At 42.1% G+C, this 12465-nt stretch overlaps 1 protein-coding gene across 3 annotated transcripts in view; it reads right to left on the reverse strand.

Annotated features, from left to right (window-relative positions):
- Nucleotides 1–12465, reverse strand: part of sfxn3 (sideroflexin 3) — a 108585-nt gene that overhangs the window by 66741 nt on the left and 29379 nt on the right. For all 3 annotated transcript variants that reach the window (XM_072238882.1, XM_072238884.1, XM_072238883.1), the window contains one exon: nucleotides 5841–6011. In XM_072238882.1, coding sequence (XP_072094983.1) covers nucleotides 5841–6011 — 171 coding nt within the window. The remainder of the gene's footprint in view (nucleotides 1–5840; nucleotides 6012–12465) is intronic.

Genomic DNA, 12465 nt, shown 5'->3' on the forward strand with positions numbered 1-12465 from the left:
TTCCTTCTCAGTTGTTCTCTGATAATTTCTCACAGAGAAACAGCACTCAACCATCTGTTTTAAGTTTTTGCAGTTCCATCGGAAGTTTTAATGAAGAGGAGTACAGTCCAGGCTTTGTGATTTGTGTTTAATCTGTAACTTTGTTTCTTGTTTTCTAAGTATGTGTTTATTGTGTCTTAATGTGTTACTTTGTTACTGCTTCCCCATATAATTGTTTTAGGGATGACTTATTTCATACCGTCTATATGAAATTTGAAAAAAATTGGGCAGTTTTATTCTGGATATGAGATGCCCACATCTCAGAGGGTATTGAGCATTTGGGGAGCAATTCTGGTAGTTCTATTATTTTTGTGTTTTCTAAATATCCAGTGACTAATCAGGAAGAGTGGTGGATGCTAATTTGTGGTGAGAGATCCTGTGATACATTCCTGGAGATGGTGTTCAAATCTGCACACTGGGCCAACGGATCAGATCATTGAATTTGTATGAAGACTCCTTACTGCATCACAGAAGGGATGCCACTGATATTGATCCCTTTCACAAGGAAAAGACTGGGGGGAGGGGGGAATTATCTGGCCTTTTATGTTTTGGCTTTCTGTTTTGGGGGAGTTGGGAGAAGATAGTCTTCCAGCCAAAACCTGACCCAGAGTAAGGTAACAGCCTTAAGGGACTTGAGCCTTAATATCCCTGGTGGAGTGGAGTGAGTGCTGTAAGGACCGCTATTTCCCTGCATACCATTTGTATAATTGGAAAGTCCTGACTCTTAGTGTTGGTGTAGGTGGCATGTTGAGTACAGGTACAAGACGCAAGGTCGATGGGGAGTATGAGCAGGAACAGCATGCTGGGACAGCTGTGTCTATGCCAAATGGTGTTGTGAAGCTGGGCACTTGTTGGCTGCTGAAAGGCACTTAATGGATATGGAATTCCTAGCCTACCCGTGATTCCCACAGGGTGGTGTGGTTGATACGTGGTGACGTATGTACGCCACCCCAGTGCCCTGGATGAGCATCGTGCCCATGCTGGTTGGTAAGAGGACTATTACAGAGGAAGGATGTTTTGAATTACAGCCTTTCTCAGCATGGTATGACCAGACTGTCCTGGGAACTGACTTCGATGGCCTTGGATTGCCTGCTCACAAAGGAAGGTGATGCTTTGTACAGTTATCGGTGAAGAATGCTGCACCTACATTCCTGACGGGTCGGGTAACATCACTCACCTGGTTGATCATACCTCAGAGTCAGTGTGTAAGATCATGTGGGGGACCAGCTCATTGGCTGGGTGGGGCTGGTGGCCTTTTGGGGCGAAGGGAAGCTGGTGGATTACTGTAGTATAGTGGGAGGTGACTACAGTCAGCCCTCCTTATCCGCGGGTTCCGCATGCGCGGATTCAACCAACTACGGATCGGGAAAACCCCGAAGTTCTCTCTCCATCACTCGTTGTTTGAGCATGTACAGACTTCTTCTTCTTCTTCTCATTATTCCCTAAACAATACAGTATAACAACTATTTACATAGTATTTACACTGTATTAGGTGCTATAAGTAATCTAGAGATGATTTAAAGTACAGGCAGTCTTTAAGTCGGATTTGCACGTAAGTCGGAACAGGTACATCTGGTATTATTTAGCGTCAGTTAGTCAAACGTTTGTCTTTGTATATAGTATATATTTTACCTTTCTATGCATATAAAACACTTAAGAAACGTATGTAATTCAATAATTAAACCACTGCGTTGCTTAGTAATAATTGTAGCTTTCATCGGGGCAGGGCCTTTCACATGCTCCAATATTCTCACTTTATCCTTTAAAATTGTTCCGATCGTTGACTGACTGTAGCCTAACACTTTTCCAAAGACCGATGGCGTTTCACCTCTTTCCAATCACTTTATTATTTCCACTTTACTTACAATCGTGATTGTTTTCTGTCAACGGAACAGAAACACTGCGGATTCAGCAGCAGCCACGGGCAGCAGGTCTGGAGCTCCCCCAGGTCCTAAAGTCCACCCACACTGATACAGGTTAAATAAGGGACTTGAGCATCTGCGTTTTTTGGTATCCGCTGGGGGTCCCAGAACCAATCTCCCACGGTTAAGGAGGGCCGACTGTATTGGGTTTACAGTACTCGGTATTTTACTCTTGTGTTTTATGTGCTACTTAGTTGGAAGTTCGCGAGAGTCACACTAGTCTAAGGGTTCAATGATCACATTTGCAACTTTGGAGGGGTGGGGTGTCATGTGGGGGCGCAGCTTATTCTGATTGTCGAAAGTCGCTTCCGTTGTGATTGGTTAGTTTAGAAGCTGCAGCTGCTTTTCCCATTGGATCGATGCCTGGTGTCCAGCATCAAATATCCTTTGTATATAAAATAGCACGTGAAAGGGGCTTGCTCTCTTCTTCCTTTTTTTTAAGGCAAGGATGCAAATGATGATTGAGAAGGTATTCTCTATGTAAACTTTTAACATTTAACTTTTAACATTTAAGCCAACAGCATTGTGAAGGATCCCACACACCCCTCACACAAACTCTTCTCCCTCCTGCCATCTGGCAAAAGGCACCGAAGCATTCGGGCTCTCACGACCAGACTGTGTAACAGTTTCTTCCCCCAGGCCGTCAGACTCCTTAATACCCAGAGTCTAGACTGACATCTACGTCATTTATTATTATATTGTAATTTGTCCTCTACTGTGCCTATTGTCTTGTTAATTATTTATTGTACTGCCCTGCACTGTTTTGTGCACTTTATGTAGTCCTGTGTAGGTCTGTAGTCTAGTGTAGTTTTAGTGTTGTTTTACATAGTCTAGTGTAGCCTTGTGTTGTCTCACTTAGTCTAGTGTAGTTTTGTGCTGTTTCATGTAGCACCTGGAGGAACGTTGTTTTGTTTTTACTGTGTACTGTACCAGCAGTTTATGGTCAAAAGGTGACTTGACTTGAAACTATGTTTGTTAAACGTACGTATGTTTGTTAAGTATTCAGCTTTGTAGATCTGTAACAGGGAACATTAATGTTTGGTCAAACTTTTACTGTTTATAAATAAATCAATAAGATACCCATTTGAAGTCAGTGCATTTCCTGTCTCCCATGCCAGACTCACAAACCAGATTCAACATTACAGTACTGAGTGAAAGGACAGGACTTCCAGGGTTATGACCTCAAGACTGCTACCTGTGAGGGCAGAAATAGGAAGATCATAGAGTTTAATACGTAGCTAAGGAAATAATACAAGAGGGAGGGCTTCAGGTTCTTGGATCATTGGGCTGTCTTCCAGGGAAGGTGGGACCTGTACAGAAGGAGTTATTTGCACCTGAACTGGAGGGAGTCTAATACCTTAGCAGGAAGGTTTGCTAGTGCTCCTGGGGAGTTGGCAGGTTTAAACTAGAGTTGCGGGGCGGGGGGGTAGGAACCAGAGCTGCAAACAGACAGTGGAGAGGTTGTAGGGGAAGATGTTGTTAAGCATGCATACAAAGTCAGGAACTGAAAGGTTGAACATGGTGGGAATAATGTTCTGAGTTGTGCATATTTCATTGCAAGAAGTATTGTAGGAAAGGCAGTTAAGCTTAGAGCATGCATCAGCATGTGGCATTATGAGATATTTGGTTGCAGAAGGACCAGGACTGGCAGCTCAATGTTCCAGGGTTCATTGCTTTAGATATGATAGATTTGATAACTAGTCAGGGAAAATGTCACAGCAGTGCTCAGCCAGGACAGACTGGAGAGCTCATCGAGTGAGGCTATACAGGTGAAACTGAGGAATAACAAAAGGGATGACCACGTTAGTGGGATTATATTGTAGATCATCCAACTGTCTGTGGGATTCAGTGGAGCAAATTTGTAGAGAGATCACACACTGTTGCAAGAAACACAAAGTTGTGATGGTAGGTGATTTTAACTTTCCACATATTGACTGGGACTCCCAGAGTGTAAAAGGGCTGGATGGGATAGAGTTTGTTAATCATTAAATGGAGGTCCCAACAAGATAAGAGTGCAATACTAGAACTCCTATTAAGGAATGGGGCAGGGCAGGAGACAGAATAGGGAGCACTTTTCATCTAGTGTCATTAATTTCAGGATAATTATGGAAAATTATTGCATTTATGGACTGTAGAACTTTTCCAGACATATGTTTTTTTTGTGTTTTTTTTAAATCGCCCATTCTTTTTCCATTTTCATGTTTGATGGTTGAAGTTTTGTGGTGTTCAGTTAATTTTATTTATGCAGAAGAGGGTTTTTTTTTCGGTGGCTGATGTTCTTGTTCTGTTTTTGGGGGGGGAGAGAGTGGGGTGGGGGGGTTGATGATCGGGATACCATTCTTTTTTGTGTGGGAGGGGGCAGGTTTGATGATTCTCTCTGAACAACTTTCATGTTCTTTCACTGTTTTGTGTCTATCTGGAGAAGGCAAATTTCAGAGTTGCATAATTCATGTTTTGATAATAAACGAACCTTTGAACTTTTGAGAAGGACAGGCCTAGTCCTTGGGGTGAGATTTTAAATTAGAGAAGGACCAATTTTGATGGTATCAGAAAGGATCTGGCAAGTGTGGATTGGAACATGCTATTTTCTGGCAAAGACGTACTTGGTAAATGGGAGGCTTTCGAAAGTGAAATTTTAAGAGAATAGAGTTTGTATGTTCCTGTCAGAATAAAAGGCAAAAATAACAGGTTTAGGGAACCTTGGTTTGAGGGATATTCAGATCCTGGTTAAGAAAAAAAAAGAAGAGGGGCATAGCAGGAATAGGCAGGCCTTTCATGGTCAGGGAGAAGGAAACTCCATCCTTATAAACAAGGTCTTTCAAGACCACAGAGGTAGTTCAGCAGTAACTATCTTAGCAGTGGTTGAAAACATTGTTGTAAATCCTTCAAAAAACTCCACAATGTTTTTGCAGTGAGAATAGTGTACAACAATTAAGTTCAGATCACTGATTATGTGTGAATCAGCTTTGTGAAGACTATAACTGTGCACTCTGTGGAGAACCATTGTTACCGATTGGTTTCTACGTTTAGCAATGCATGTGCTGAAGCTCCTATTAACCTTACAGCAATCATGAGTATCGATGTGTTGCAGTCATTACATCAGCAAATGTCAAATTACTTCAAATCAGATTTACACAACAAGGAACAGAGGACCTTCAGCTCACTCTACTGTGCCAGCCAAGTTGCCTGCATTTGGCCCACATCTCTCTCTTAGCCTTTCTTGTCCAAGTAGCTGAATAAATGTCTTTTAAACATAATTGTCCTCTCTCTTCCACTTCCTCAGGCAACTCATCCCACATACCCAACACTCTCCATGTCAAAAGCTTCACCCTCAGTTCTTCTTTAAATTCTTCCCATCACACCTTAAATCTATGGTCTCTTTGTCTTAGATTCACTTCTGTGTGGACTAAGACTGCGAATGTTCACCCCACCTCTGTACCTAACAGACCAGTGAAAGTACAAAGGTATAACAAGTCATTTGTGACTTATTTGTCCGAACAAGCTGGATCATAAAGCAGTCCAATTGGCAGAACAGTTTGATGTCCCCAAGGTGCACATTGTAGCAATAAGGTCAGAGTGGAAATAAATTCCCCATTCTCCAATATTAAGTTTGAAGTCAATTTATTATTAAAATACATATGTAACCATATACAGCCCTGAGATTCATTTACTTGTGGGTATACTCATTAAATAAATCCATTGTTTCTAGTGCTAAGTCTTCAATGAATGGACACCCAGCTCTAGCACTGAAATCAAAGAATAACATCCTACAAATCAGAGAAGGCAATATCTGCAGAATGAGAGGCAAAGTTACAGCTTCAGTTCAAAGGCCCTTCATCAGAACTGGCAAGGAGCGAAATCGTTACTTTTGAAATTTACCTGTAAAAGGTCAGCATGCAACCAGTTATGGACATATTCATTGGAACCTGCGCAGACATCCGTCCAATCAGAATCATCTTCTCCCCCGTGTCTGGGTGGAAGGCGGAGTCATAGAGGTACTTAGCTTGCCAGAGCTTATCTTCTGTCAGTTCTGGTCGGCTCTTGCCATGCCTAAGAAAAATAAAAAGAAAAGCTAGAACTGTATGCATGGAGTACTGAAAAACAGGCACAGATATTATATCAAAGATGATTTTCTTCATGATTAAATGTTAGTGAAGTAATTGTAAACAATTTAATTTTAGTGTTAGCCTCAATGTCTAAATAAATCACTTTCTGACAACTAATACCACTTCGACATTTTGGTTAGATTTCAAAAGCTCTGAACAGGAGCAAAAGGATGGTAGTTCTGAGAGTGATGGGTGTGGGCAATTGTCTTTTATCATGGGGCAAGGAGGAGCAATAGAGCCTTTACTATGATCATTTTGCACTACAGTAGACTTCTCTGTGATATGTTTATGTCCTTCTTGTGAATGCTGCTAATCTGATGCTACGAGCCTGTAATGCTGCTGTCAGCAGTTTTCCATTGTGCCTGTGCTTACACGTACTTGTGCATTGACGGTAAATTCAACTTTGAACTTCACAGCTCAAAATTCCATGCTCAGCATGGAGATGTGAGACTACAGATGCTGGAACCTGGAACAACAAGCAATCGGCTGGAGGAACACGGAGTCAAGCAGCATCTGTGGGGTGGGGGGTGAGTGAAAGGAACTGTCAATGTTTTGTGTACACCTAATGCAGGGTTTCTAACCAAAACATCACAAATTCTTTTCCTCCCACAGAAGCTGCTTGGCCCATAGAGATCTCTCAGTTGGCCGTTGCTCCATGTTGATTCAATCTACAGCATTCCCTTTCTAGATCATCCGCAGGCTTGTTTACCTGGACCCTGATACTTGTCGGCTGGCCATGGACCCTGTAGCATCTTGCATTCAAGCCACTTGTTGTGTAGCAAACAATGCAATATCTATAATTGAGGTGGACTCTGGATCCAGATCAGGAGAAAGACCAAATGGTGGTCAAGGCACTTCTGGCTTGAAATAACGTGGGCTCTGCATCCACCATATTGGAAGAAGGTGCCTCTTTTGTACCTGAAAACCAGGCACTGAGATTTTAAACACAAGGGATTCTGCAGATACTGTAAAACCAGAGTAACACACACAGAAGACAATGGGACTCAACATGTCTGTATGGAGAGGAATAAACAGTCAACATTGTGGGCCAAGATCCTTCATCAGAATTTGATGAAGGGTTCCATCAAGTCCTGATGAAGGGTCTTGGCCTGAAACATTGACTGTTTATTCCTCTCCATTGATGCTACCTGATCTACTGAGTTCCTCCAGCATTTTGTGTGAGGAACTGAGATTTCAAATTTTTGCATCCATATCTTCAAATAGATGCCCTAGTCCTTCGATATATGGGCTGAGCCAAGCTCAGAAGTTGTGAAAGGTTAACCATGTTTAGAAATTCACAGGAGACACATCCTGGACAAATGCACCCCCATTTCATGCCTGGGATGTAAAGAGCGGCAGATGCCAGAAAACCTGTAGCACCACTCCAAAAGGAGTCCAAGTGCTGGAATTCCCCAGGATTACGTTGGCAAATCTGCCTGTGCAAATTTGTACCGACCAAATCTGACAAAGTAGTGACTATTCTTTCAATTTGACTGGGGGTTCTGGGTAGGGTTGACTAGAAGCAAAAAAAAAGGAAGCAAGTTGCTATAGCAACAAACAATCTGCTGATTTGTTCTACAGACAAGCAACATCTGTAGAGGAAAAGGATTTGTCCAGAAATTGCATCAGGACTAGGACTGCCAGTATAAAGAAGAGGGTGGGGTGCTAACAGAGGGGCCAGGGGTGTATCTTTCCCATTATCTAATGTACTATATGTTCATGTTTTTTTTTTGTAATTCGTGTTTTAGTGCACTTTAATTACTTTCATTTTCTTAAACCATTGAAAGCAACTTTAACAGTTGAGGAGATCTCTGAATGACTGGCTCCATCCTCAATAACCACAAAAGGCTATCACAGCAGAGTCCAGACCCTATACTATGAAACCCGAGGACCGTTCATTATCAAGGCCTGAGGCCCACTGGACTCCATAGTAGGGACACAAATCTGAGAAAATCTGTAGATGCTGGAAATACAAAGCAACACACATAGAATACTGGAGGAACTGGCAGCATCTATGGAATAGAGTAAACAGTCGACGTTTCAGGCAGAGACCCTTCCTCAGGACAGAGGAAACGGAGGAGATACCTGAATAAAAGGTGGAGAGGGGCATTGGGGAAAGGTCATGGGCTGGAGAAGGCAGAATCTGACAGGAGAGGAGAGTGGGCAATAGGAGAAATGGAAGGATTAAGGGACCTATGGGAAGGGAAAGACAGGTGAGAAGTAGTAAAAAGTCAGAGTGGAAAGATTGGGGGGTGGAAAATTTTGTTCACCGGAAAGAGAAATCAATATTCATAACATCAGTTTGGAGGGTACCCAGGCAGAATACAAGGTGCTGCTCTTCCACCCTGAGGGTGGCCTATTAGTACGGAACCTGAAGGCCACTCATTACCAGAGCCTCAAATTAAACAGCTGAGAAGATTGTCTCTGAATGTCCAACCTTAGCCTTATTCTTCAGCAAAGGCCATCATGGCAAAGACGTGGAATGAATGAAACCTCAAATGAAATGCAAAGCTCACTCCCAAGCTCTCAGCTGTTGTTTAGCCTGCTCTCTCCTTCAGGATGCAAGATGATGAGGATATACTATTGCAAGTGGAATAAACAAAGACAGTGATTGCTTCTCTTACAACAAAACAAAATAATTATCCCTTAATATTATAATCACATTACACGATTAGGTGGTACTTTTATTTTTTCATTTGGCAGCATGATTGAGTGCAGAGAGAAAGTGCCTGTATGTTTTATAGTAACTACAATTTCAAACCACCTATCACACCACGCCAAAATTAAATCTATCAAAGAATCTGATTACTGAAACTGAGCCAAGTGACAATTATTGTTTAAAAACTACATGGCTTATGACTACTGCTGCTACAACATACACCACTATACGCAGGCTTTCAGATCATGAGAAATTTGTGGCAAATGTTTTAAATTTCCCCTGAAAATAATAAATGTCAAACCATGGCTTCCATGAAGAATGGAAAGTTTCCAGAAACTTCATTTATTTATACTGCTCTATCACAAGAAAAAATATGACTAACAGATAGGTTCAAAATTTTTAATCCATTTGATTGCTTTAAAAAGTAACAAAGGATAAAATTCCTCTTAAACTAATGGGCAGATGTTAAAATTTTTAGCTACAGAAAGGGGGCAATTAACAAACTGATGAATAGTCACTGTCAAATTTCCTGCTGTGAGCCAACCAACACTAAATAATGGAACGTCAATGTACAATCAAATATATGGGTCTATATTTTCCAAGAAACATTCAAGTCATCTGATATTATAGTAACATTAGACCAGGGGGCATATTGCATCATTTTACCAGAGAAAAATTATCAGCTTTCAGTGAACCTGTTTCAAAACCTGTGTTAGCAAGTACATCTTCAGGACAACAGATAGTCATATCCACAAGAAACATTAATGAGTATTAGTTGCCCTTTGACTCTAAACCAAAGTATATATACAAGTCTACATCTTGCTGGCAATCACTTTGGATATGGGAAATAAAAGCTCTGAATTCAATTATTCAGTACAAATCTTTAAACAACCAACAGAAAGAGGAACTCTGCTTTTTTTTTTCCTAAATGGATAATGGAGAACGACGGTCATTTAGGCCATGTCCATAAGAGATGGAAGCAGAATTAGGCCATTTGGCCCATTGAGCCTGCTCTGCTGTTTCATCATGGCTGATCCATTTTTTTCTCTCAGCCCCAATATCCTACCTTCTCCCCGTACTCCTTCATGCCCTGACCAATCAAGAATCTATCAACCTTTGCCTTAAATACAAGTAAAGACTTGGACTCCACAACCACCTGTGGCAACAAATCCCACAGATTCACCACTCTCTGGCTAAAGAAATCCCTCCTCATCTCCGTTCTAATAGGATGCCCCTCTATTCTGAGGCTGTATCCTCTGGTTCTATGCTCTCCCACCACAGGAAACATGTTTTCCAAATCCACTACCAAGGCCTTTAACCATTCGATTGGTTTCAATGAGGTCACCCCTCATTCTTTTGAATTCCAGTGAATACAGGCCCAGAGACATCATGCTCTTCATTTAACAAGCCATTCAATCTTGGAATCATTTTCGTGAACCTGCTTCGAACCCTCTCCAGTGTCAGCATATCGTTTCTAAGACAAAGGGCCCAAAACTCCTCACAATACTTGAAGCAAGGCCTTGTCAGTGCTTTACAAAGCCTGGACATCACAACTTTGCATTTATATTTGAGTTCTCTTCAAATGACTGTTAATATCGTATTTGCTTTCCTCACCACTGACTCAACCTGTAAATTAACCTTTAAGGAATCTTGCACAAGGACTCCTGAGTCCCTTTGCACCTCCAATTTTCGGATTTTCCCTCCATTTAGAAAGTAGTCAACACTTTCATTTCTTCTTTGGTAGAAGAAATAAAAGGCTAGACTATTTTCTAAATGGAGGGAAAATCCAAAAATCGGCGGTGTAAAGTGAATGACCATACACTTCCTGATGCTGTATTCCATCTGCCACTTCTTTGCCCAATCTTCTACTCAGTCTAAGTCCCTCTGTAGCCTCTCTACTTTCTCAAACTTCCTGCTCCACCATCTATCTTCATATAGTCTGTGAACTTTTCTCAGAAATCCCATTATAATAGTGACCCCCCTGCTTGCCGGAGAAATTGTGGAAATCAAAATGCAAACCATTATCATATTTTCTGGGAATCCTGTATGCAACTCCCAGCATGGTCCTTTTACCCTTGCAGTTCCTTAGCTCTACCCACAACGATTCAACACTTTCTAACCCTATGTCACCTCTTTCCAATGATTTGATTTAATTTCTTACCGCAGAGCCACCCAGCCTGGGTACCTGCCTGCCCTTTCAAAACAATGCGTATCCTTGAATGTTAAGCTCCCTCCCAGCTACAATCATCTTTCAGCCATGATTCAGTGATGCCTACAATATCATACATGCCCAACAAATACAACACCTTCAGTCCTGTATACACCCTTTTTGATTTTGACCACCTTTTACACTGCAGCTCATCCTGTTGACTGCAATTTTGCCCTATCACCAGCCTCTCCTTGCCAGGAGTCTCACTACACATTGCTTTTGATTGTAAACCAACTAACTCATCCTCAGCACCTTCACTCTGGTTCCCATTCCTCTGCCAATTAGTTTAAACCCTCCCGAAAAACTCTAGCAAACCTTAAGACGTAGGAACAGAATTAGGTCATTTGGCCCATCTAGTCTGCTCTGCTATTTCATAATGGCTGATCCATTTCCCTCAACTCCATTTCCTGCTTCCTCCCCATAACCATTCACACCCTGACACATCAAGAACCTATCAAATCACCACCTTAAAATGCACCTAGTGACCTGGCCTCCACAGCCACCTGTGGCAACAAATTCTACAGATTCACCACCTTCCAACTCAAGAAATTCATCCCTTTCTCTGCCCACTGTTTGAAACAATGACCTCTGGTCCTAGACTCCAAAAGAAACATCCTCTTCACATCCTTAAGGAAACCATGCTGACTTGGGCATACTTTGTCACGTGCCTGCAAGTATCCAGAAACCACATCCTTAATAATCCACTCGAACATCTTCCCAACCACTGGGGTCAGGCTAACTGGCCTATAATTTCCTTTCTTCTGCCTCTCTCCATCTTGAAGAGTGGAGTGACATTTGCAAATTTGCAGTCTTCTGGAACCATGCCAGACTCCATTCTCTTGAAAGATCATTACTAATGATTCCACAATCCCTTGAGCTACCTCGTTAAGAACTCTGGGGTGTAGTCCATTAGGTCCAGGAGACTTATCTACCTTCAGACCTTTCAGCTTCTCAAGCACCTTCTCCTTAGTAATAGCAACTGCACTCACTTCTGCCCCCTGACACTCCTGAACATCTGGCATACTGCTAGTGTCTTTCACAGTAGAGACTGATGCAAAATACTTTTTCATTTCATCCACCCTTTCCTTGTCTCCCATTACTATCTCTCCAGTGTCATTTTCCAATGGTCCAAGCTAGAAAGTGATCGGTGAAGTCAGATGGGGGGGTGGGGGGGGGGAAATGGGGAGAGAGGGGGATTAGGTAAAAAGCAGGGAGGTGATAGGTGGAGGGCTAGACAAGGAATCCAACAAGAGCAGACAGTGGATCATGGGAGAACGGGGAGGAGGAGGGACATCTTGAGGAGGTTATAGACTGGGGAAGAGGGGACAAAAAAAATACCAGAAGCTGGAGTAATTAATGTTTGTGCCATCAGGTTGGAGGCTACCTAGACAGAGTATGAGGTGTTGTGCCTCCAGCCTGAGAATGCCCTTATCAGGAAGAAGAGCAAGCCATCGACTGACATGCAAGTATGGGAATTGGGTTTGGAATTACAATGGTTGGCCACTGGGAAATCCTGACTTTTTGCAGATG

The sequence above is a fragment of the Mobula birostris genome, chromosome 21 (genome assembly GCF_030028105.1).
Source record: "Mobula birostris isolate sMobBir1 chromosome 21, sMobBir1.hap1, whole genome shotgun sequence".
NCBI classification, from domain to species: domain Eukaryota; kingdom Metazoa; phylum Chordata; class Chondrichthyes; order Myliobatiformes; family Myliobatidae; genus Mobula; species Mobula birostris.